Raw genomic sequence first — 26,686 nt, 5'->3', positions numbered from 1 at the left:
GGGGACTGACCCTAATGCATTGAGCATGTTAGGCTGGTCCTGAACCCCAGCCCTAGTTCCCAGTTATCTTTCACACTATTAGCTGTGAACAATGCCAAAGCACAAGTTAGCTCTTTTCTTTTTGTCTGTTTGTATTTGTTGTTTTGTTTTGTTTTTGAGACATAGTCTCAGTTTTAGCTTCCCAAATGCTGGCATTGTAGGCCTGTACCACTTTAAGCCCGTATTGCAGAATACTGCTTATAAACACATAAAAGGATTTCAGGACTGGAAATCCAATTGAGTCCTTACATGCCTCCCAGCCTGCATGGCTCTGGGTTGCATAAGACAGTACTGGTAGCACAAACTAGCAGTCTCAGCCTGTGGAAGGTAGAGTCAGGAGGGCCTGAAGTTCAGGATCATCCTTAGCTACACAAGGAACCGGAGGCCAGCCGAGGCTTTAGGGCAGTCTGCCTCCAAAATGAAAAATAGAGCTGGGTGGTGGTGGCGCACGCCTTTAATCCCAGCACTCGGGAGGCAGAGGCAGACAGATCTCTGAGTTTGAGACCAGCCTGGTCTACAAGGGCTGGTTCCAGGACAGCCTCCAAAGCCACAGAGAAACCCTGTCTCAAAAATCAAATAAACAAACAAAAAAACCCAAACAATAACAACAAAAATAAATAAATAAGCAAACAGATCCATAAAATGGTTTCACTAAAATGTGTTCACAGATGTAAAGTTGCTTGCAGGCCAGAGGCTAGGCTACTCATTCTGACCGGCCCTTGCACGTCAGCAAGTCTGGAGAAGTGTCATTGCTTAGGGTTTCCTGGGATCCATTGTGGGTTTGTATCTTTTGATGTAAAAGTGCCTAGAAAATAGGTAATGTCATGCTGTGTTATTAATACCCTATTATACTATTACTATCTGGTGGCCTGTATATTCTGTTCTCTTTCCTGGCCACATCTGACAGTTAGGCAGGCTCTTGGGTAGGGTGAACAAGAATGTTTTACTTATAAACTACACAAACTGTAAGTTTGATGTTAGACATGGGGTCTGTATTCCCAGCACTCAGGAGACTGAGACTGGAGGCCACTCTGGGCTACTCAGGGGGTTTTAGGCTAGCTTGAGCTATAGTAAGAGACCCTATCTCAACAAAACAAAACAGGTAAGAAAAAAACCTGTAAACTTACATTTTTTTTTCAGCACAGATTTTTTTCCTTGTTATTTTGATCATCCCAAGAAAAAGAATGCAGGGTGGAGAAAGGCTAGCTAACCCAGACTGTTGAATTCCTGAGTTTACCTTTCTCTTGGCCTGGAAGAGTTTGGGGAGGGGCCAGAATCCAGAGGCCCTGCTGGGTTCCCTCAGTGCCTCCCCTGAAGGGAATCAGGCCCATCTGCCAGTCCCAGGAGCTGGGGCAGGCTGCCAGGCCTTGCAGATTCTCAGCAGCCTGTATGGATACACCACCGTTCTGTCCCAGGCATGTCCCGTCATGGAGGCACGGTGCTGTCACTGAAGTGAGGGAACAAGGGTAGAAGGAGCCTCCTTGTCTAGGAGGTCCTGGATAACGTTCAGGGGAGCACTGTGAAGCTGCTCTCTGGAGAACACAGCGCTGTGAAGACTGCTGGGGCTCCTGAGATGGTCTTCATTGCTGTTCCCAACAACACCCCCCAAAAGCTTTTGATAATAAAAGCTAGGTTTTTATAATTTTTTAAAAAGGATTTATTTATTTTCATTTCATATGTTTGAGTGTTTTGCCTACATGGGTGTAGGTCATGGAAGCCAGAAGAGAGCATCGAATCCCCTAGAACTGGAGTTAGGGATAGCTGTGAGCCACCATGTAGGATGCTGGGAACTCGGATCCTCTGCAAGAGCAGCATATGTTCTTAACTGGTGAGCAACTGCTACAGTGCCTTTTTGACAATGGGAAAGAAAAAATTACTTTCCAAAAGACATGAGCTCTGCTGAGTTAAATAGTTCAAGCTTAAGAAGCAGTGATGTACAGAATTGAGGCGTCAGACACCCGGCTAAAAATAATAACAGCAGCTGGGCAGCGGTGGTACACACCTTTAATCCCAGAAGTAGGCAGATCTCTGAGTTTGAGGCCAGCCTTGTCTATAGAGTGAGTTCCAGGAAAGCTAGGGCTACACAGAAACCCTGCCTCAAAAAACAAAATAATAGCTGGGCCTTGGTGGTGCACGCCTTTAATTCCAGCACTCAGGAGGCAGAGGCAGGAGGATCTCTGTGAGTTCAAGGCCAGCCTGGTCTCCAGAGTGAGTGCCAGGATAGGCTCCAAAGCTACACAGAGAAACCCTGTCTCGAAAAACAAAACAAAATAATAATAATAATAATAACAACAACAACAACAACAATAGTAATACCAGTGCCTAGCATGGTGGCACGTGCTTTAATTCCAGAATTAAGGAGGCAGAGGCAGAGGCGTGTATGAGTTCAAGGCTAGCTTGGTCTATACAGTGAGTTCCTAGCCAACTTAGTCAGGGCTACACAGTGATACCTTGTGCTAAGAGCATGGTCACTGGGTTGTGAGGCACTCGGCAATTAGGATGTCCACACAAGATTAGTCTTTCAATATGCTGGATTTATTCATACAAACAATTCCTTATACTATCATGCTAATATAAAAATTAACCAGACCTGTCACCAAGCAGGGAACAGTTGAAGGCAGAAAGTGCTGCTACAGGGTTCCACTGTATCATTTTCTCTGGTGAGGATGCTTTGGAAGCTTACAGACTCAACCCACGTTCACCCCAAAGTCCTTCAGCTGTGGCAGGCTGGGAGGATGGCACCAATGGAGGGCTAGCAAGGTCTGACAGTTCTTGCCTGGCTCTTATCTTACAGGCATTATTCCAAGTCACACAAAATGATTTTTAAGTTACACAAAATAGTTTCACTTTGTTTCTTTCTTCCTTTTTTGTTTTGTTTTTGTTTGGCTTTTCTGAGACAGGGTTTCTCTGTGCAGCCCTGGCTGTCCTAGAACTCAGAGATCCTCCCGCCTCTGCCTCCTGAGTGCTGAGATAAAAACTGTGTGACATCACCACTGCTGGGCTCACTTTTGTTCCTAACACTCTGTCTCAAAACAAAACAAAACAACAACAACAACAACAACAAAGCTGCCTAGCAGTCCCCTTTGCTGGGCATCACAGGTACCATGGGAAGAACAGGTGACAAGAAGCAGCTGAGGTACTGTCACTCAGGGTCATCAAGAAACCCTGAAAAGGCCAAGGCTATAAAAAGAGAGGTTTGATGGGCTTTTCACCATCTCCAAGACTGCCAAATCTGGTTGAAGGTCAGCTTCCTCAACCTGACTTGACTAAAGCCATGTGGAAGATTGCACAGCCTCCCACTTGTGGTCTTAGCTGAGTGAGATGGTGGAAAGTCAGGTGGACCCTCTGTTGTCCCAGAATGCACTACATGGAGCCCAAAGCTGGAGAAACCTGTTACACTAGTCACTGTGGTCCAAAGCATTTACCTCCTTAAAAAAAGAATCATTGTGTGTGCATGCATGGACGCTCGCGTGAGTGAGAGTGTGTGTGTGTGTGTGTGTGTGTGTGTGTGTGTGTGTACGTGCGTGCGTGCGTGCGTGCGTGCGTGCGTGCGTGCGTGCGTGCGTGCATGGGCGCCGCCCCCCTCCCCCAGTACTCATGAACATGGAGGGCAGAGGATGACCCACAGGTATTGGTTCTCTCCCTCCTTTATGTGAGATGCTGGACTAGATCTAAGGTGTCAGCTTTTGAAGCATCTGTGTGATGTGCTCTCAGGTGTTGTCATGAAAAAGAGTCAAACCTTTTCTGCTGGCTGAGGCTAGCTGAGCCCCTCTGCTGAACCACACCTCAGATATGTATATAATACCTTCATAGGGACTCAAAGCTACAGAGGATCAGTTCTATAGCTGAGCACAGTGACCATGGCTGGCCTTGTTTGGTGCAAGCTGGCTTTGAGAAGTGCTTGGGACTTCTCCCCACCCAGCCACTGAGCTGGTTGTCACAATCTACTTTTCATCACACATCACATGATCAGACAATGACTCTGTTGTGTTGTCTAACAAAAGAGGACAGCTGCTCCAAAGGACTCTTTTGATTTGTAGTCTGCTCATGAGGTGCCCATGTGCTTGTCCCCTTTCCAGTTTATCTCAAAAGCCAAACAACTGGCCAGACATGGTGGTGTCACCTTTAATCCAGCACTCAGGCGGCAGAGGCAGGCAGATCTCTGTGAGTTCAAGGCCAGCCTGGTCAATATAGTAAGCCCTCCCTTAAAAGCCACACACAGTCATGAGGAAAGAAATGAAGGCAGAGGCTGATGAGCAAGCCTGATGAGTTCCCCAAAAGATATCAAATGAGTTTCTTCCTACACCCTACATTTCTGCCTGGTGATGGAGGGCATGGGGCCCTCACTGTCATTTTCTCCTTCATGTTCTGAACCCTAAGAAAAGAAATTCATATTGAGTTAGCCAGGTGGTAGCCACTTCCTTGGAACAATAGATGAGTGGACCAAATAGAGGACAGCAATCTTGTCCTTAGCATGTTGGAATACTGGGCTGCAGTGCAGTTTCCCTATAATGACCCTGTGACCTTTTAAACCAAAGTTTTTATTCCCCTACAGAAGCCAGTGGGGACTCTGGTAAAAAGTGAGATCAGCCAGGCAGTGGTGGTACACATCTGTGATTCCAGAGGGGGTTCCAGGATAGCCAGGGCTACACAGAGGAACCTTATCTCGAAAAAACAAAAAAAGGGAAGGGGGAAAAAAAAAAAAAGGAAATCATAAGGGTCTGAGAGACAGCTCAGTGGTTAGAGCACTGGCTGCTTTTGCAGAGGACCCAGCACCAACATGGCAGCTCACAGCTGTCTGTACCTCCAGGGGATCTGATGCCTACTTCTGGCCTCCATGTAATGAATAGACATGGTGCACAGACATACGTGGGCAAAACCACATACACATTAAGTAAAAATAAATATTTACCCACCCCCCATTGTTTTTTTTTTTTTTTTTTTAAGTGAAGCCACAGCCAGGCAGTGGTGGCGCATACACTTGGGGAGGCAGAGGCAAGTGGATCTCTGAGTTCAAGACCAGCCTGGTCTATAGAGCAAATTCCAGGACAGCCAGGGCTACACAGAGAAACCCTGTCTGGAAAGAAAAGAAAAAAAAAAAAAAAATCAAAAGCAAAGCACAGCAGGGCCCACACCTGGGCCCATTTGGATTTACTTGGGAAGATTCCCCGGGGTTTCTCAAAGGAATTATGAAGTGGAGATTTCATTTTTCTGACAACATACAGTTAAGTCTCATTCAGACATGTTCATGACTTACATCTTCAGGCAATGTGGGCTTTTTGAGTTTTTTAGATTTTTATATTCGGAAACTCTGACTCATTCACACACACACACACACACACACACACACACACACACACACACACACTCTCTGTGTGTCTTTGAACTACAGCACACCTGCATGTTTAAACATTCACACATATATATTCTGCCAAAAGATATCTCATCTCTATTTTAGGACGATTTCTCTGAAATAAACAGGCAACCATTTTATGTGATTGCAGTTATGTTCTGTCTGGAGTGGGATCCCCTCCCCCACCTCCCTTCCCTTCCCCTCTGCTCTGCTCTGAGACTTTCTGAGGAAGGTTTATGAATGAAGCAGAAGTTATTTTAGAAGTTTTAGTCTACATGGGAATCCTCTTTTTAAAATATTCTCCAAAGTGATAACTGAGGAGTTAGAGAGCTCTCGTGTTGGAAGCCTTGACAGTGCAGATGGAAGGCAGGCAGGGGGACACTGTTATTTTCACAGGATCACTGCTGTCTACTCTGAGGGAGCGGACTTTTGGGTAGCTAGGGATGAATGTCACAGGGACTCGGTTAATGTACTTAGTAGGGGACTGTCAGAGGCGGAAGGCAGAGCATATGGCCAGGACATGAGCTGACAGGCTGCCAGCAAAGAGGAAGAATATGGCAGCTGAAACACACCCCAGTTAGCTGAGAAGACACCATACCTTACAGAACCGAAAAGCCACGTAATAAGGAAACCCTTGCAAATACTGGGTGATGTTTGTTCATGAATAGGGAGGGAAATAAAGGAAGCCACCGGGGACTGTCCCCATGGTCTACCCAGCATGAGTGAAAAGTGTAGAGGAAGTGAAACTCAGGCTAAGGTCACCAGGTCAGAATCCAGTGAGAAACCTAAGGATAAAAGCTCACCTGAGGGGGCTGGAGAGAGGAACTTAGCAGGAGCCAGGCTGTGGGTTTGATACCTGAACCCTCCCCCAAACTGACTCTTTTAGACGTCCCAGCACCCACATGGTGGCTCACAGCCATCTATAATTCCAGCTCCAGGGATCCAATGCCTTCTTCTGGCCTCCTTGGACACCAGCCCACACATAGGGCATGGATATAGGTGCAGACAAAACAGCCATATACATTTTAAAAAAGAAAGAAAAACCCTTGCTGGGTGGTTTTGGCACACTCCTTTAATCCCAGCACTCAGGAGGCAGAGGCAGGTGATTCTCTGTGAGTTCAAAGTCAGCCTGGTCTACACAGTGAGTACCAGGACAGCCAGGGCTACACAGAGAAGCCCTGTCTCAACCTGGAGAGGTGACTCAGAGGTTAAGAGCTCCAACTGCTCTTCCAGAGGTCCTGAGTTCAATTCCCAGCAACCACATGGTGGCTCACAACCATCCATTATGAGATCTGGTGCCCTCTTCTGGTGTGCAGATATACATGGAGGCAGAATGTTGTATACATAATAAAAAAGAAAAGAAACCCTGTCTCGAAAAACCAAAACACCCTTAGTGGGTAAGGGTGTTTGCTACCAAGCCTGATGAACTAAGTTTGATGACCCAGTGGTGAAAGGAGAGAACCAACTCCACAAGTTCTCTGACCTCCACATGTGTGCATGCATGTATACACACATTCATATACAAAATAAATGTAAAAAGTCAGGGGGATGGGTGGGGGAATTTGGGCTTATATGACCAAGATGCATTATATACCATGCATGAAATTTTCAAAGAATAATAAAAGGTATTAGTAAAAAACAATAAATACAAAACAAAAACAAAAAGAACCTCACCTGAGATGTGCCAGGAAGTGGACAGAAATGGCAGCATTTTGTGTTTACGTGTGAATGTACCCTCTTTCAGTCATGGATCCTTTGTTTGCTTGTTTTGGTTTTGGAGACAGGTTTTCTCTGTGTAGACCAGGCTGTTCTGGAACTGCAGAGATCCACCTGCCTCTGCCCGAGAACTAGGATTAAAAGGTGTGCGCCACCACCACCAGGGTCCATCATGGATCTTAATCTCCTATGACATGGGTGCCATCAAACAAAACAAAAACAATCAAAACAAGTGAAAAGTTCGTGTGCCCCATTAGAATGGGGGAGCGCTTAGCCTGTGGAGTGAAACCAGGGGGCTGTTGTGAAGTGCCCTCATCCAGCAGGGCACGGTTTTCCTTCCTTCCTTTCTTCCTTTCTTCCTTTTTTGAGACAGGTTTTCTCTGTGCAGTCCTGGCTGTCCTGGAATTTTAGACCCGGCTGGCCCTGAACTCACAGAGATCCACCTGCCTCTGCTTCCCAAGTGCTGAAATGAAAGGCAGGCACCACCACGCCTAGCCTGAGAAGTCATTTTTCAGTGCAACTGCTAATATGAAGTGCATGAAGTGGTTGGGGCCTTGGGGGCCATTGCAGGCTTTTATTCTATTCTTTGCAAATAAATAGAATGTTCTTGTTTTTTGCCCCAAGGCACGACAGCAAGCTCAACTACGTCACCAAATGGCAGAGGACAGCAAAGCCGATTACTCCTCCATCCTTCAGAGATTCAACCAGGAGCAGTGGGAGTACTACCATACCCACATCCCCAACATCTTCCAGGTAAGTGCTCCACAGCACTCACAGTCAGGTTGCTTCTGATGTGACAGGGCCTTGCTGTGTAGCCCGGGCTGGCCTGGAAGTCACTGGTACCTAGGCTGACAGTCATCCTGCCTGGCCTCCTGAGTCCTGGTGTCACAAGTGTGCACCACCACATCTGGGGTGCACACATATGTATGTGTGGAGGCCAGAGGTCAGCTTGGATAGTATCTGCACCACACGCATGCCTAGTGCCCCTGAGGATCAGAAGATGACCTTGGATCCCTGGAACTAGAGTTCCAGATGGTTGTGAGTCACCATGTGGGTGCTGGGAATTGAGTCCAGGTCCTCTGCAAGAGCAGACAGTGCTCTTAAGTGTTGAGTTATCTCTCCACTCTCCCACCCTTTTATTTGAGACTGGGTCTCTCAGTGGCAGGCTACAGAGATGGCTCCGTAGTTGAAAATGCTTGGCTGGCTCTTGTGGGAGATTGGAGTTTGGTTCTGGAAGCCCACATTGCCTGCAACTCCACCTCCAGGGTATCTGCCCTCATCTTTTGGCCTCCTGGGGTACCTCTGTGGACATCTGCTCACACATGGCTTATATAATCACACACACACACACACACACACACACACACACACACACAATAATAAGTAAGCCAGCAAGCAAGCCCCATGGATTCTCCTGTTTGTTACCTCAGCACAGGGCTTACAGGTTCATTCTATCACACCCAGCTTTTTTATATGGGTTGTATGGATCAAACTCAGGTCCTCATGCTCGCACAGCAAGCCCCTTACCTAATGAGCAATGTCCCCAATCCCCACTGAGCTGTTTCCCAAGCATGTAGGTGAAGCAACGGCCACCAATAAGAACAAAGCACAATGTTAACTTGGGGTTCATAGTTGCCTGTGTAGAAAGCCTGGGTCTTCACTGTGCCCGTGTTTTTTGCAGGGGTTGATATCTTACAACTATGCCTCTTAGATGACTGCTTCCTTTTTAAAGGACACTCTACTCTGGCTACAAGAAATGCCAGCTTAGCTTTAGGAGACAAAGCAGCATTCAGAGTGGTGGGATCTGAACAAACAAGTATTGTTTTCTTTGAATTGTTCTTTCTCTTCTTTTTAAAATCTCTCTCTCTCTCTCTCTTTCTCTCTCTCTCTCTCTCTCTCTCTCTCTCTCTCTCTCTGTGTGTGTATGTGTGTGTGTGTGTTTATGTGGTGTGTGTGTGTGTGTGTGTGTGTGTGTGTGTATGTATATATGTATATGTGTATATGTATGTGGTGTGTGTGTGTGTGTGTGTGTGTGTGTGTTATTTATTTATTTGAGACAGTCTCACTATGGACTCCTGGCTACCTTAAAACTCACTATGTAGAACAGGCTGACCTCGAACCCAGAGATCCAGATCTGCCTCTGCCTTCTGAGTGCCGGGATTAAAGGTGTGGGCCACCACACCCAGCCACCTTAGTTCTTGGAGGCAGACTCTCTCACTGATCTGGAGCTTCCCTGTGTTGCTGGGCTGGCCGGCTGGCCAGCAGCCAGCTCTGGAGAGCCACCTGTCTGTCTCTACAGCATTGGGCTTTCTGTCGTACCCCACCCCACCTGACCCTGGCACTTTTACATGACTAGTGGGGGTTAGACTCAGGTCCTTGTGACTGTGTGGCAAACAGTTTACCAACTAAGCATCTCTCCAAGCATCATTTCTCTGGCTCCCTTAAGTGGTCAAAAATGTTACAAGGGACTCCACATAAACTCACTGTGGAGCACTGGTTTGTCACACCTAAGCCTGTCCTTCCATCCCTAGCTCGACAGTCAATCAGGCAACCAGTGTACAAAATAAACACACACATACACACACACACACACACACCTATTTTCCTGTTTGTTGAATTTTGTCTGGTTTTTGATTTTGAGACAGAGTCTTGCTGTGTAGCCCAGGCTGGCCTTAAACTAGTAGTGATCCTCCTGCCTCAGCCTCAGGAATGCTGGGGTTACACTACGTTTCAAATGTAGAAAAGCCAAGGTAACTGATTGAAGTAACTCCCCTCGTTGGGTCTGATTGGGTTCCTGGTGTCCCTTGCCACCAATGAACCTCTAAGCCGCAGAGGGCAGAGCTTTAGTTCAGCCTGCGTTGCACTGAGATGGTTACCAGAATGTTTTTGTGAACGATGGGACATGAAGGGGTGTGCATTTCGGAGGATGGTTGGTAGCAGAGCTGGGCTGGGGTGGGGCATGTGCCGCTAATGTGACCCTAGCACTTGGGAAGCAGAGGCAGGAGGTCAGAAGTCAAAGCTAGCCTGGGCTACATGAAACCCTGCCTCAAAAGCACAAAATAATAAATAGTATCATAAAGCCCCTGTGGTGGCTTGTAGTCACTTTCATTGTCGCTGTGATAAAATTCTCTCACAAGGCAGCTTCAGAAAGCAAGGGTTTATTGGCTCACAAGTGAGGGTACAGAGCATCATGGCAGCAGGGCAGGAGGGGGCTGGTCACAGGGCATCTGCAGTTGGGAAGCAAGGGATAATGAATGCTAGCGTTCAGCTCGCTTTCTCCTTTGTTTTTAAATTTCCTGTTTTTCTATTTTGTATGTCTGAGTGTTTTGTTTGCATGCATGTCTGTGTGCCACAAGCATTCAGTGCCTGCAGGAGCCAGAAGAGGGCGTCAGATTCCCCGGGGACTGGAGTCACAAAGGGTTGTGAGCCCCCATATGGGTGCTGGGAATCAAACCCAGGCAGGTCCTCAGGAAGAAGAGCCAGTGCTCTAACCAGTGAGCTATCTCTCCAGCCCCCTGTCCTACATATAAAGAATTGTCTTGCATTTGATTATGTATTTGTTTAGTGAGTGGGTTATGTGCTCCAGGCACAGTGCACACAGTAGTCAGAGGACATTCTGTTTTCTCATTGCTAAGCTGGTTCCAGGGTTGAATTCAGGTTATCAAGCTTAGAAGCAAGAACCTACAGCTGCTGAGAGTCTTGTGGATTTGCTTTTCTTTTTCAGTCTGGAACCCCAGCACAATGAATGACCCCCACACTTAGAGGGACTCATCTCACCTCTTAACTAACCAAGAAAATCCTTCATAGACACATGCCCATATTCAGTGATTGACATTGATGTCACACGTCACAGGGGGGTACTACTGAAACTGCAATGCACTTGTTTGAAGGGCTCGCTGAACACAGCACAGCTGGCTGATCTATGATGGTACAATAAACCCACAGTTATTCAGAATCCAATCTGTTCCCCTGCAGTAGTTGCAGGGTAACAGTATCACCCCAAAACAGTTTCTCCAAGTAATAGTCAACTATTTCACACACAGTCTGATTTTTGCAGAAAATACAAGAGATGGAGGAAAGGCGGATTGTGCGCATCGGAGAGTCCATGAAAACATACGCTGAGGTGGACCGGCAGGTGATACCCATCATCGGGAAATGCCTGGACGGTATAGTGAAGGCGGCCGAGTCTATCGACCAGAAAAATGTAAGTGTAGTCAGTCCCTGGACTTCTCATTGTTCAGTCGTCTCTCTCCCTGTCCCTCCAGCACCACTTTGTGTGTGGACCTTGGGCCACCTGCTGCCTGTGGTTACTATACTTTTGCACCTGAAAGCCGTTTTGGGGTTTTTTGTTTTGTTTTGGTTTTCAAGACAGGGTTTTGGCTGGCGGTGGTGGCGCACACCTTTAATCCCAGTGCTAGGGAGGCAGAGGCAGGTGAATCTCTGTGAGTTTGAGGCCAGCCTGGTCTACAGAGTGAGTTCCAGGACAGCTAGGGCTACATGAAGAAATTCTGATTCAAAAAAAAAGAAAAGAAAAGAATTAGAAGTCTAGATGAAGCTTCCTTCAATCGATCTGTTTAAATGCTTAGTGACTTACCGTAAGAAACATGATGAGCCGGGTGTTGGTGGCACACACCTTTAACCCCAGCGCTTGGGAGGCAGAGGCAGGTGGATCTCTGTGAATTCGAGGCCAGCCTGGTCTCCAGAGCGAGTGCCAGGATAGGCTCCAAAGCTACACAGAGAAACCCTGTCTTGGAAAAAAAAAAAATAATAAAGAGAGACATGATGAAAGGGGGGATCTATTAAAGACAGAGCAACATGGGACACACTACTAAGAGAAAAAAATCCAGTATCAGTAGGATTTTCTTGGCTTGGCCTCTGTGTGCATTATCAGTGCTCTGGTGTTGATGTGGTGGTTGTTCATGGGTATTCTTGCAGGACTCCCAGCTGGTAGTTGAAGCCTACAAGTCAGGGTTCGAGCCTCCCGGAGACATTGAATTTGAAGACTACACACAGCCGATGAAACGCACGGTTTCAGAAAACAGCCTTTCCAGCTCCAAAGAAGGCAAGCCAGAGCTCAAGTTTGGCGGCAAGTCCAGAGGCAAGCTGTGGCCATTCATCAAGAAAAACAAGGTACTGGCAGTTCGGACCCTGTGCGGGCTGAGGTGACAAGGTGCAGAGACTCAGAGTTTTGGTCTTAATCAAACTAAGCTCTGTACTTCCAGAAAGCGCAAGAGAACAGTTAGCGTGCTGCGTTCATTTCATGATTCCAACGGCCTCTTTCTGGTGGTGGTGTCTTTGCCGTGGCCTCTGTCTTATTGCAGATGTGTTGTCACCTGGACTGGGTCACCCGCACTAACATCACTGACCTCACAGCCCTTTCACCCACCCCTTATCCTCCCAGATTGCTGGGCACCTCTGCTGGGAGCCAGGGGACAGGGTCCCATCTAATCAAGCTTGCCAGCTGGGCTTGGTTTTGAATCCATGATAACTCTGTCTCCGTGAACATTTTTCCATTTTCGTTTCATAGCGTGGTATGTAGGTGCATGAGAGCGCTAACCCAGCGGCCTAAAACGGGATGGAGGTGGCATTACTACATTAACCTTAGGTCAGCCTGGGTGTCTGAGATTCCCAGGACAGGACTGTCCTGCTGTTTTTCAAAACCTCAGTACTTTAGGACCCCCGCCAACCCCACTGAGCTGTTAATTTAGGTGCAGAAATGTTTACCCCTCTGGCTTTGGGAATGACTAATGAGAGCTGTAGCTTGCATGTGGCCATCTGCATGAGCTTTGGGTCACAAGGTTCTGCCCTCCTGTCCATACTCACTGACCCTCTCCTTTTCACTCCCTCTTCGTGGAACACATCCTACATGTTTTCTTTTGTGCCGTGGCATCGATATTAATGGTTTGTGTTTTACTTGCTTTGGATCTTGAATATGATTTGATGCTCATTTCTGTTTTGTGTCTTCCCGTTTCTGATTTTTTTTTTTTACTGTCACTGCTCATCTCTCACATGTAGCTTATGTCCCTTTTAACATCCCCCCATCAGCCTCCCCCTCCTCCCCCTGCCTCTGCCTCACCCTCTGCTGTTCCCAACGGCCCCCAGTCTCCCAAGCAGCAAAAGGAACCCCTCTCCCACCGCTTCAACGAGTTCATGACCTCCAAACCCAAAATCCACTGCTTCCGGAGCCTAAAGCGTGGGGTAAGTTCCGCTCTGGAATCCTGCGTCTCTTGCGCACTGTGTTGCATGTCTCATTCTGCATAACTTACTTTGTTTGTGAATGAACCCAGTGTGTTTTCCTGTAACATTTGGAGAGAGAGAAAGCTTGAGCCGAGTTTCCCAGAGAGCCAGAGAGCAAAAGAATGGCAGAAGAAAAGGAAGGAGCAGAGCAGGGAGGAAGAGAGGGCCAGCAGGCCTGAGATTTTATCCTCTAGTCCATGCTGGAAGCACCCCCACTTCCTCTTCAGAGGACTGGAGTCATTTATTTCCTCCTTGCTCTCTTAAACTGACAGTGTGGAAAATGAGGAAGTGGAAATGACTGGACAGTCAGAAAATGCGTACTAATTACAGACCCGAGTGCAGTGCAGACGCTGCTCTGTCCTAACGAAGCCTTGTGGCAAAGAGGAAGCCTACCAGGCACACTCTGGTTCCCTTGTGAAGTTAAGGGATGGTGATAAAATACCTCTCCACTGGATAGGGCTGATCTCTGTACAGGTGAAGCAGCCCAAATCCAAACTCAAAATTCCCAAGTGTTTTGAATGCTATCATGACACTGTGAATGGAAAATTCCACACTTGCCTCGTGTGAGAGATTGCAACCATAACACAATACCAGGCTGTGAGTGTGGCCACAGGTAGATGTTTACATGAGGCCTGGCTTCCATCTCCAGGACCACAGAAACAAAACACAGACACCAGAAGCATGTACAAATGACATGTTCAAAAACCACACAGGTAGGTGGGGCGTTGGTGGTGCGCGCCTTTAATCCCAGCACTCGGGAGGCAGAGGCAGACAGATGTCTGTGAGTTCGAGGCCAGCCTGGTCTCCAGAGCGAGTGCAGGATAGGCTCCAAAGCTACACAGAGAAACCCTGTCTCACCACACAGGGTAAAGCCAAGTAGTTGTAGTGCACACTTTTAATCAGCACTTGGGAGGCAGAGGCAGGCGGATCTTTGAGTTCAAAAAAAAAAAAAAAAACAAAAACTACGCAAAACCAAAAAACATGTAAAATGTATGTGAGTTTCATGTTTAGATTTGGATCTCATTTTATATATGTAGATATCCCCATAAAGTCTGAAGCACTTATGGCCCTGGACGGACATTTTTGTGAGGAACACTAACCCTGCATCTCTTTGCAAAGAGACAAGGCACAACTGCAGTGACGTTTATCAAGACCATCTGCATTCTGTTCTGAGCTTTTGCTGTATGCTAATAGAAGCCATGGCACCAGGGTATAAAGTCAGGGAGTCTGTGGTGCCCTGTGGGAACAATCTCTTACAACACAATTTCTGTTAAGACTCGGGTTCAAAACCAGGTGTGCACACCTGTCCTAGCCTTCAGAGGTTCAGAAGTTCAAAGCCATCCTTGGCTAGTAAGGTCAAAGCCATCCTGGGGTACATGAGATTCTGTTCAAAACAAACAAACAAACAAACAAAAAGCCATCCAGTTTTCATGACAATTAAGATTGTGGCCCTCCCTTCCTCTTTCTCTCTTTTTTTCTTCCTTTTTTGAGACGGGGTTGCTCTACATAGCCCCGGCTGTCCTGGAACTTGATTTGCAGAACAGGCTGACCTTGAACTTCTGATCTCAGCAGGCTGCTCTCACCACCACATCATGTTTTATGCCGTGCTGGGATGCACCCTAAGCAAGTGCTCTACAACTGAGCCACATCCCCAGCACTGTTTCTGATTTTTTGAAATGGGATCTCATTATGAAGCCCAGTCTGGTCTTAATCTTAGTGGTGATCCTCCTGTTTCAGCCTCTGGAGTGCTGAGGTTAGACCAGGATGCTGATTCCATGAATGGAATCCAGCAGATGAGGAGATCCAGCAGCTGATGCGTTTGAGACAAATGCTCATCTAATTAGCATGGGTTTGGAATCTCTTCCTATGCCAGTGGATGCTGGAGCAGGAAACACAAAACTCAGGAACTTTCCATTCACAAGGAACACTGGACCTGTCTTTGCCCAGCCAAACTGCTAACCAACAAAGTCTGATACCCAGCTCCAGCTCTAGAGGTAACTTACCTCCTGGGCACCTGGGCTATGTGAGATCCTATCTCAAAAATAATATAAAATAATGGGCCAGTGATACAGCTCAGCAGGTAAAAAATACTTGGAGATAAGCCTGACAACCTGAGTTCAATCCCTAGGACAGAATCAATGAAAGGAGAGAACCAAGTTCCCAAAGCTGTCCACTGCCCTCCATGTGCCCACAACAAACAAACAAACAAACAAACAAATAAATAAAATAGAGGAGTAGATTAAAAAAAAAAAAGTAGAGTCCAAAAATCAAGGTCGAAGGAAGGAGGGATACATTTGAGGGAATTATTTTGCTTTAAGGCTACCTAGACTATAAATTTAAAAATCGGAAATTTGGGCTGGTGAAATGGTTCAGTAGATATAGGAACCTGACAACCTAAGTTGAATCTCTTGAACCCACATGGTGGAAAGAGAGAACCAAGCCCCACAAATTGTCCTCTGACCCCTACATGTACGCCTTGGTATTCAAATGCCCTCCCACACACTGCATAAGTAAATGTAATCATTTTTTATTAAATCAGAAAATTTAATTTCCTAAAACTGTCAGGACAGCCCCTGTCAGCAGGCAGAGTAGCTTCAGAAGTGGACGATGGATCGTGCTGAGCTCTGTTGTTGGGACTGGCTGAGCAATCGGCAGCTTCTTGGCTCAATTATGCTGGCTTTTAGAACTCCACTCTTCATCAGAGAATTTCCACGGATGTAACCAGGGTGAGCCAGGCTCAGAGTCAGTTACATCATGTTATTACATAATCACTCATGTTTATATACATCTGCATCTGTCTGTCGGACACTCACGATGACATTTCAGGTGTTTTCACGGTCACCATTCATGTGCATATCTGTTCTGTGGTGCGGTATCACACAGTCTACTAGTCATCAATGGTTTCTGTGTCTGTGTTCATGGTGTCCCCAAGTGTGTAGGCAGAGACCAAAGAGTGTCTGTGTTCAATTAGTACAAGAAAAGATGGTTTAAAAAAAGTCTGATTTAAAGAAAGTTTATTATTTTTTTTAAACCAGCAAAATGAATTTTATTTCTTACTCCTCAAATCTATGTTCAGCAAATTCCTCTTATGGAAACTCTCCTGGATGGTAAGTGCCTTCTCCCAATGTCAAACAACCTGCTAGAAGCTTCAATATTGAGGAGCATGGAGAATAGCTTTGCCTCCAACGTTTGTGATGAGCCCTTAGGGTCAGATCTGATGCTTTTTCTAGCAAGGAGGGGTGGGAGGAGGAAGAAAGGAAGGGGGAAACACTAAGCCTTTGAAAACATCATAAACTCAAAGCCCAGGGAACTAGGCCAGGTATGCAGCAATCTCACTGTGGGAGGTGCTGGGTCCATGACGAACAGAATGGAGTCCTTGCTTCCTCTTGCACTTGAACTTGAGACTGCCACCCCTGAACAAAGGAGCTTGAGGAAGGATTCTGGGAAAATAACTGTAACTGTGGCATGTCCTTTTGTTTTGTTCAGTTTTTTTCATTTTGTGTTTTGTCTGTGTACATATCTGTGCACCATTTATGTGCCTAGCTCCCTCAGAGTTCAGGAGAGGGAATTCCCTTGGAACTGGAGTTGTCTATGGTTGTGAGTCATCATGTGGGTGCTGGGAATTAAACCCAGATCCTCCTCAAGACCAACGAGTGCATCTAACCTCTGAGTCATCTGTCCAGTACCCTGTGGTTTAATTTATCATGTTTCACAGCCTTCAGATTAGAATTCTAAGTATCTGGTTTAATGGTCAGAATGTGGAAATTGTGTGAAACTCTTTCTTTTTCTTTTCTTTTTTTTTTTTTCCTGAGACAAACCACCTCACCTGACTCAATGTGCAAACACTTGTTTTTGGTTTTTTGGTTTTTCGAGACAGGGTTTCTCTGTGGCTTTGGAGGCTGTCCTGGAACTTGCTCTGTACACCAGGCTGGTTTCCAACTCACAGAGATCCACCTGCCTTTGCCTCCCAAGTGCTGGGACTGAAGGTGTTCGCCACCACTGCCTGGCTGTGCAAACATTTCTTAGCATAGCTTAGTTTATTTCTGAATAATTAAAAAACATTAAATGTTGTTGTTGTTGCTGTTGTAAGCCATTTTCTGAAGGTATTTACAGAGGATCTACACCACCAGACAGTAGTAGTGAGAGTGGGTATGGATGTACATCCCTGTGATCCCAGTCCCTGGGAGGTGAAAACTGAGGATCAGGAATTCAAGGTCATCCTCCTTTACACATGGAGTTTGAGGCCAGTGTGAGCTACATGAGAGGAAAATCAAAGAGGTATGGGGCACACAGAAATTGATACATGGATGGATGGAAGATAGATGTTAGAGGATATATAGAAAGATAAATAGATGTTAGATAGATTGATGAACTGGTAATTGATGGATTGAGACAGATGATTACTAGATAGATGGTAGATGATGGATGATAAATGGATAGGTAGGTAAGAACATGCCCTGAGTTTGACTCTAGGAGGAGTAATTGTCTTAAACGAAGATTTCCTTTTGCACCTGTGCAAAGCAATTGTCTAGCTAAAACTAGATGATCCCTCCTGTATTTTAAAGTTAATCTTAGGAAACACCACCCAAGCAGAGCAAGACATTTGGAAATCTGTTATTGTGAGTCACATTATGAATGTGCAGTTCCTTTTTTTATATATCTTACCTTGATCTCTTGCTGACTGTTGGCAGACTCAGTCTTTGTGTTATCACAAAGAGCTCATGAAGAGGACTCTAGGGAAACCCACGCATGCCTTCGAGGCTAGGGACTATGTTGTAAGTCTGCCTATGCTGCAAGTGTGCAGTCACAGCCAAACCACTAACCCCAGGGACAGCGCCAAGACTGGGGACACAGGTGCAGCTGTAACACTTCCATCCCATTGATCAAAATTCTCAACTGAGAGAGCTGCACCCTGGGGCAAGGATGGGGGGTCTTCAGGTATAAATCCAACGGCTATTTTATCCCAAACTTGTATAGAAAGACCCAGTCCCCCTAATAGACGTCCAATGCCCCTGGATGTCCACTGAATGAGCTCACTGTCAGAATGCCCCTTTCAAGAGCCTGCAACTGTCATGTGAAATGTCCATGGTGTCCCTGTATATGAGTTTATGGCAGAAATTTACTCATAAAACACAGCTGCAGAATGTAGTCACCAGAGAGAGACAGTTTAGGGCATGAAGATGTGACCCATGCAGGGATCCACTTCTGTGTTTGCAGCCAGTGGGTCCCTAGGGAGTCATGCCAGGAGTGTGGAGAACAAGAACTCAAACAGTTGGGAGCAGAGAGGGTAGACTTCACCAAAAAGCGTGCACTTAGGCACTTACCATCCCCTTTCTTTGCGCTTGAGGTTAGTAGCTGTGACCGTCCAATGACACATGGACGAGCTGGCTCTGTCTCCTTATTGATGCCCGCTTCTCCCAGAGCCCCTAACTGTTGCCTGAAGGTGTGTGGTCCCTCAGTGTCTAGTCACACACTCCGTGAGGTCTTCTCCTTTTTTCTCCTAGGAGAAGGCTTGCTTTCTAATTGGAAGTGACCTAATTGGCTGACTTATGACTTACAACCTGAAAAACACTCAATCATGCTTAAAAAAGAATTCCAAACACCACAGGTGTGGCAGGTGATCTTTCACCACCCACTCCCAGAAAATGGAATGTGAGAGTTTTGGTGTTTCCAAAAACTGAGTGTGAGAATTTAGTAATTCGTGTCTCTATTGGAACAGATGTTGGATTTTACTGATTTGTTCTTATTTTGAAGTGGTGACCTCCTATTGGCATTATAAGTTTGTCTCTGGGAGATTTCAATTATAATCTCAAGTCCTGAAGGGGGCCCTGTAGAGAACAAATAGTGAGCCAGGTTTTTGGCATTCACACTGAGATTGTGTGTGAGGAAACACTGGTGTCCGCTCGTGTGCTTTGGGGGCCGTCTCCTGCTCTGCACCGTGAGTGTTGTCTGACGACGAGCTCAACTTGTGATGGACAATCTGTGCGTAAGCTCCAGGAGGCTCAGCAGTTCAGGGCCACAGCTGTCCTGTCTGTCTCTTCCTTCCACATGGGAAGGGTTTCTCTTTTTTTGTTTTGTTTTGTTTTTTTTGGGGGGGGGGTTGAGACAGGTTTTCTCAGTGGCTTTGAGAACTAACTTGTAGACCAGGCTGGTTCTGAACTCAGAGAGATCCGCCTGCCTCTGCCTCCGGAGTGCTGGGACTAAAGGCGTGTGCCACCACTGCTCGGCTGGGAAGGGTTTCTTTAAAAATGATTGCTTATTTACAAAGAAGTGTCAACCTTGTGTTTTTGTTTGTTTTGAGACAGGATTTGTGTAGTCCAGGCTGGCCTGGAACTCAGCTGTGTAGACCAGTCTTCTGTGCCCTGAGTGAGAGCCACCAAGCCTAAAGTATCAACTTTAAATAATCTTGAGGGAAAAAATGTGTAAAAGTTGGCTGAGAACTTTTAGCTTCTCTCTACCTAGCATAAAAATCCAAGTGTGCTTTCTCTGGTATCTATCCTCCAAGTATGTCTGCAGCCTACTGTCAGGTACTAGGGCCTTCTGCATTGCTAGAGACCAAGTCTGTCATGTGAACTCTCCCTGGCCAGACAGCGGGGTCTCACAGAATCTTGTTTCTGTTTGCATTCTCGTAGCCCTCTTACTATGGCTGGAGTCCTGTGGTCACGGGACCTTTCTCGTCCCCAGGCCAGCAGTTGTGGAGCTGTTGTGGCCCTGTAGTAATCAGGTCACCCAACCACAGCAGCGTCTACCCATATCCTAAAGGTAGCAACATAAGCTACTGTTCACGGTCACTCTCCAAATGCAGTGTAGCCACACAGACAGGCTTGGAGTTCAATAGCAATCCTCAAATCACATGTATGTAGTCCCACTGCTCAGGAGCCTGAGGCCAGATATAGCTACATAGCACCACCCCAAAGCTCCCCTAAAAGAAATCAAAAGATCAAGCCACAGAAGTCCCCCTCATGGTCTAGCTGGTGCTGGTGTGCAGGAGGAAGGCTGAATCGCCTGGCTACCTCCATCCTGCTGCCAATAGGGTCTCTAGCTTCTGACCTCCACATATATGCTGTGGCACATGCGCACATGCCTAAACAAACACACAATCAATCAATCAATCAGTGTAAGGGGTGTGCTGGAGAGATAGCACATCAGTTAAGAAATTTGCTACTCTTGTAGGGGACAGAGGGGGGGAGGGGGGAGGGAGGGAGGAAAGCAAAAGAGAGAGAGAAAGAGAGAGAGAGGAAAGAGAGAGAAAAGAGAGAGAGAGGAGAGAGAGAGAGAGAGAGAGAGAGAGAGAGACAGAGAGAGAGATTTTTTTCATTGTTTTGTTTTGTTGGTTTGTTTCAAGACAGGGTTTCTCTGTGTAATCTGGCTTCCTGGAACTCGCTCTGTAGGCCAGGCTGGCCTAGAACTCACAGACATAGGCCTGCCTCTGCATCCCAAGTGCTGGGATTAAAGGTGTGTACTACCACACCTGGCAAAAAACAAAAACAAAAAAGCTACTATTAAAAAATAAAAACTGGGGCTGGAGAGATGGCTCAGGTTAAGAGCACTGGCTGCTCTTCTAGAGGTCCTGAGTTCAATTCCCAGCAACCACATGGTGGCTCACAACCATCTGTATTGAGATCTGGTGCCCTCTTCTGGCCTGCAAGCATACTTGGAGGCAGAATGTTGCATACATAATAAATAAATAAATAAAATCTTTAAAAAATAAAATAAAATAAAAACTATCTAGGTGTTGGTGGCACACACCTTTAATCCCAGCACTTGGGAGGCAGAGGCAGGCGGATCTCTGAGTTTGAGGCCAGCCTGGGCTACAGAGTGAGTTCCAGGACAGTCAGAGCTGTTATACAGAGAAACCCTGTCTTGAAAAAAAACAAAAAAAATTTTCCCCCGAATTAAAGAAAAAAATCTAATTAACACACCCATTTGAGCGGGGTGGGGGTGGGGGGTGGGTGATGCATGCCTGTGACCCCAGCACTCAGAGGCAGAGAAGAAGGCTTCCTGATAATTTGAGGCCATCCCAGTCAGGGCTGCACATTGGGTAACCCTGTCTCAAAAATAAAATTTTAAAAGGAATCCGAATCAGATGTCCTAGGAGACCTCTGGTAAACAAAGTGCTGTGTGATTCTTTTCCTTTTGGGGTCATTATGTGTCACAGTTATGCCTAGCAGGGTAAAGGTCTGTTCCCAGCACCATTCCAGATCTCCTCCCCAGCAAGCTGGTTTCCATAGGCATCCAGTGGGAGGTGACAGTGGGGGTCATGAGGACTCACCTCTCACACCTTGTCTTGGCTTTGGCACCCAAGCCACCTAAGAAGTTCTGTTACAACCAAGCCCTCCTGTGAACTTTTGCACAGATCTGCCCTGGCCATTTTCACAAGTCGGCAGGCAAGCTGATGTCATGTGCCCAGTGGACTGGCCTCTTCTGACCTGTTTTTTTTCTCTCTCTCTTTCTTCCCGTTTGTTACCTCTCCAATTTTTCCATGAAGCTTTCTCTCAAGCTGGTAAGCACAATGTACCCCATGCATGTCCTTAATCTAATCGGGTTTCTGGTGTGTGTTATGGATGCTATGCCTCCAACATTAACTGCTCACATTCTTTTCTCCTTCAGGCGCTTTTGTTGGTGTCTGTTTGATCTCTGGATGTGTGACTGTCTTATTCACTCACTAAGAAAATTAATGCTTACCATGATTAATGTTTACCATGAAAATTAATGATTACCATGGTTTTCCTTACTGTGTGAAACTTATGAGTATGCCTAGCATTGACCAACTGCTTATATTTATCAGAATGTAAATGTCAGAAACGGGGGGTAGAGGTGGCAGGGGTCCTACTGAATCAGTTTAAATAGTTGGAAGGTACTCCTAAAGAAGACATATGGAAGGCAGAGGCAAATGGATCTCTGTGAGTTCCAGGCCAGCCTGGTCTACATAGTGAGTTCCAGGCCAGCCAGGACTATTTGGAGAGACCCTGTCTCAAACACAAAACAAAATAAAACCAAACCAAACAAACATAAAACCACCACCACCTCAACAAAACAAACAAACCAGCAAAAACTGGGAGCCTGAAGGAGACACTCGAGTGTGTGTCACGCCTGTAATGACTGCTTGGATTTGGGGTAGGAAAGACCAATGGGAATTGAGGGACCTCCTGGGGGCCTGCACAGCTCTGTGGGTGCCTTGGGTAAAGGTGATTCCAGAGGCCACAGATGCTCTGATGGACAAAGGGAAGCCTCTCACCCATCCTTGCTTAAGCTGTCTACCTAATATCTGTCTGTCTTGCTTTTCCTTCATGGTGTAGTTCTAGTGAACAACCAGAGTAATTGTTCAGTTTATTGAAAGAGAATCCTAACCAACGTAATCCACTATACTTGGAGAATGAATGAGGGCTGTGTTTCCTTTGGGGACACAGATCCTTCACCAGCTTGGGAGTAAGTTGTTGCTTCCATGCCATTCCTCTGAAGTCAATGAAAAAGTGAAAAGGGGGTGGTATAGAGGTGCTCGGTGGGTAAGAGCACTTGCCCTTACAAGCACGAGGGCTCAAGCGAAGTCTCTAGTCCTATCTGAAAAGCCAGGTATGGCTGTGTGTATACCTGTAATCCCAGCACTGAGGGACAGAGAGAGGTGAGTTCTCAAGGAAGTGCACTGGACAGCCAGTCTCACCGAAAAACCAGTCTCTTTACCAGGCTGTAAAGTAGAGAGCTAGGAAGACAGCTGATACCCTGCTGGAGTGACACCTTGGGTATACACACCCCTCTGCATACTCATGTGCATGGACCACAAACGCGCACACAGACATGAAATATTAGGTAGGAAATGGGTTCATTGTAAAAGCAAATAGCTTGAGGATCTGTTTTACCCAGGACTTGTGCCCAGGAGCAATGTAGGTGCCGTCTTGAGATGAAGCAAGGCTGAATACAGAGCCCTTTAACCTGGGTGTGTGTGACCCCACCTTCCATGGCTGGTTCCACCATTCTGCAAACTGGGCCACTCCAGCCACATCAGAGGCATCCCCATTGACTCAGAGCTAGAAACAAGAGCCCCATCTCCACAAAATGAGTCACATGTCAGAGCCTTGTTTGAGGAAATGTAAACTTCAAAAGCCTAATTGGGTGAGACACCCTTTCTACCGATCCTAAGTTTATGTGGGAAGCTGTTGACCTGAATCTCCATAGTAACCAAGGTTTGAGGCTTTTCCAGTGACTTGTTTTCAAGTAACAATGATATTTGAATAGCCAGGGTAGCTATTGAAAAGGACCTGACTGGTCAGTTAGGTTGATACTTTATCAATTGAAGATAATGCTTGGGTCAGTTAGGTTATTTTGTCATATGTTGTCATAAGTGACCAGTGCTGTCTCTTCTGTGGCTAGTCACAAGTCACCAGCCCAAAGTGTTCCTTACAGGTGTCTCTGCTGTTTAGATGCCATCCAAGCCTTCACCTGTTCTAAATACATTTAAAAGATTCAGGTCACCACTAAAACCAGCTTCGTGCAAGGGCAGGCAGTCTCCTGAAGCTACTGCCCCAGGCACTGAATGTTTCCATCATCACAGACAATGCTAGAGGTCTCTCTGGCCACTGACCAGACTGCCTCACTTCCACAGACCAGTGAGTGACTTGTATTGAGTTTTGTTACATTCCAGAAAAACAAAAACAAAAAAACTCCCAAAATCTCAGTGCTGGGAAGATGGGTCAAAGGTGAAAGTGTTTGTAAGCCCAAGCGTGAAGCTTGAGTCTAAATTCCCAGAATCATTGTAAAAGCACCCAGCAGGCATGTCTGTAATACCAGTGCCCTGTTGAGAGATATAACATGCAGTGGATAAACAGCCTAGAGACTCTGCCTCAAAAAAAGTGGAAGATAAGGACCCCTGGTGTGTGTGTGTGTGTGTGTGTGTGTGTGTGTGTGTGTGTGTGTGTGTGTGTGTGTGTGTGTGTGTGTGTGTGTGCAATCTCAGTCTAGGAGACAAGTATCAGGATCACCAAGATGGCTCAGGGGGCAGGGAGGCTTGGTGCTAAGCCTGATGACCTTGAGTTCCATTTCAGAGACCCACATGGTTGAAAGATGGAGCTGACTCCCACAGATCATATAATAAATAAAAATTGTAAAGACAGATTTTCCTCCAAGTTCAATGTTTGAATAGAGTGACTACAAAGGAAGACATTGAGGTCTTCAGATAGTGGTCACAGAGAGGGAAGCTGCCCCAGCCGCTGCCATACTGAGGGACCAACTTGCTGCTGCTTGGTTTCAGCCTTTGCTTGGCTTGGTGACAGAAATGCCTCCCCCCTCTCCCCTCAACTGTCACACACACTCAGGGTGTCTCAGAATGGGGCTCTGATCTCCTAGTGGCTTGAGGCAAATATTTGCTGACTCATGCACTTACCAGCCTAGCCATCTTCCTCATAATCGGCCTACAAACTTCTGCCACAAGTCCCTGAGAAGTTCTGTCACAAGTCCCTGAATAAGCCGCTTGGCAAATCCCAGTGGATTCCAGAATCCGCATTCTCTGGGCCCCCTTTCTTCTCGCCCCCTTATTTGAAAAGAATTGAGGTTTTCAAGTAAAATCTCTCTTGTAAGTTTCCTGGCTTTCACTGGGCCCGTTGAATACATTTCATTCTTTATGAAGACAGCCTCATTTAAGGAAAAACTCTGGGCTCTCCAGCAATGAGGCGGTCCTTGGAGGGAGACCAGCTCCTGATGCCTTCTCTGAAAGCACATACACAAAGGCAGAGTGCAGTAGGATTTTAGAGAGAGCCCCAGCCAGGTGTGGTGGCTCATATCTGCAGTCCTGGCACTCGTAGTCTGAAGGACTGCTTCCACAGCAAGTACCAGGCTAAGCCAGTGCTAAAAACTGGGAGTGGGGAAATGAGGCTGGGGAGATGGCTCGATAGTTAAGAGAATGTATTGCTCTTGTGGAGGATCCAAGTTCCCAGCACCCCCACATGGTGTGGCTCATAACCACCTACAACTTTTTCCAGGGGAATTCCATGCCCTCTTCTGGACTCTGCTGAACTTTAAAACAAAGTTTTTTAAATCTGGGGGACGGAACCAGGAGCTAAATGTGGTGGTTCACACCTATAATCCCAGTACCTGGAAACCAGGGCAGGAGTGAGTCTGAGGCTGTAGCCCAGCGGTAAAATGTTTGCCTAGTAAACATAGGCCCCATCAGCCCTGCAGAAAGAAAGGGGGTGGCGTTAAAACACATCCCTGACAGTAAAAGCAGAGGAGGTTTGTTTTGTACACTGGGAAGTAATGTACACATTTTTTTCTCAAAGGAAAGTGATAGCCCTCGTGTCATTTCACAGGGGTGGGAACTCCACCTTAGCCTTGAGAGGGAGACAGGACGGAAGGCTTCAACTCAGAAAAGAGTAGAGGTGAAAAGAGAAGATGCAAATAGAGTAGTCTCTAAATCTGTCTATGGGCTGCCTTCCGAGTCACACCTGTTTCTTCACCTCTCCCTGGGGTGCCGCTGCCCCTGGCCTTTCCTGCTGCTCTGGCCCTGTAGATGACAGGCAGTGTTTGGCGGGACTTCTGACATTTGCATGTGTTTGGTTTTCACACCTCAGCTGATGTGGTGGAAAAGCATAGCTGGTTCTGGGAAGCCTCTACAGGTCTGCAGGCTTGGTTTGCCTCCCGCCCAGGAACACAAGGTTTTCTAGCTTCTCATTCATGTTTGTGTCTGCAGGGTGCCACACCAGAAGACTTCAGCAACCTTCCCCCTGAGCAGAGGAGGAAAAAGCTGCAGCAGAAAGTTGATGAGCTCAATAAAGAGATCCAAAAGGAGACGGATCAGAGGTAGGATGGGTCACAGTACCCTGTCAAACAACCCAGGCTCAGTTTGGAAAGAGAAAATCTGAAAATAGAGGTGTGTGTGTGTAGGGGTGTGTGTGTGTGTGTGTGTGTGTGTGTGTGTGTGTGTGTGTGTGTGTGTGTGTGTGTGTGTGTGTGGTGTGTGTGTGTGTGTGTGTGTGTGTGTGTGTGTGTGTGTGTGTGTGTGTGTGTGTGTGTGTGTGTGTGTTCGCAGTACCCAAAGAGGGCAGAAGAGGGTGTCAGAACTCTTGGAACTGCAGTTATATACTGACTGGTGTTGGGAATCAAACCGGTCCTCATGATAAAGCAGTTCTTATTCTTACATGCTGTGTCATTTCTTCAGCCTCTAAAATGGATAGAGGTGTTATTTTGGCAGGTGGTTTTGTCTTTTTATCTTTGTGTGCCAGGTTTCTCTGTAGAGGTTGTATTTCGAGAGCTTCCCTATTTCTCTTTTGTCCTGAGTAAATGGGTGTGTTTTTGCTTTTCTGCTCCAGTCAATAGTAGGAGATTGTTGGGGTCCCAGGGCCATGGGCTGGA

The 26,686-nt window shown here is 46.6% G+C and overlaps 1 protein-coding gene across 12 annotated transcripts in view; it reads left to right on the top strand.

Moving 5' to 3' along the window:
* The window catches only part of Fnbp1 (formin binding protein 1), a 131,373-nt gene that overhangs the window by 91,692 nt on the left and 12,995 nt on the right, over positions 1 to 26,686 (top strand). For 4 of the 12 annotated variants that reach the window (XM_027423891.2, XM_027423890.2, XM_027423887.2 and 1 more), the window contains exons 7-12: positions 7,733 to 7,861; positions 11,166 to 11,312; positions 12,044 to 12,238; positions 13,124 to 13,306; positions 21,834 to 21,848; positions 26,025 to 26,134. In XM_027423891.2, the coding sequence (XP_027279692.1) occupies positions 7,733 to 7,861; positions 11,166 to 11,312; positions 12,044 to 12,238; positions 13,124 to 13,306; positions 21,834 to 21,848; positions 26,025 to 26,134 (779 nt within the window). The remainder of the gene's footprint in view (positions 1 to 7,732; positions 7,862 to 11,165; positions 11,313 to 12,043; positions 12,239 to 13,123; positions 13,307 to 21,833; positions 21,849 to 26,024; positions 26,135 to 26,686) is intronic. The other 8 variants (XM_035446211.1, XM_035446212.1, XM_035446213.1 and 5 more) reach the window with 4 other exon arrangements.

Source organism: Cricetulus griseus, chromosome 6 (genome assembly GCF_003668045.3).
Source record: "Cricetulus griseus strain 17A/GY chromosome 6, alternate assembly CriGri-PICRH-1.0, whole genome shotgun sequence".
Taxonomy (NCBI): domain Eukaryota; kingdom Metazoa; phylum Chordata; class Mammalia; order Rodentia; family Cricetidae; genus Cricetulus; species Cricetulus griseus.
Note: the sequence above shows the minus strand (reverse complement) of the source record. Positions and strands in the feature narration are given on the sequence as shown.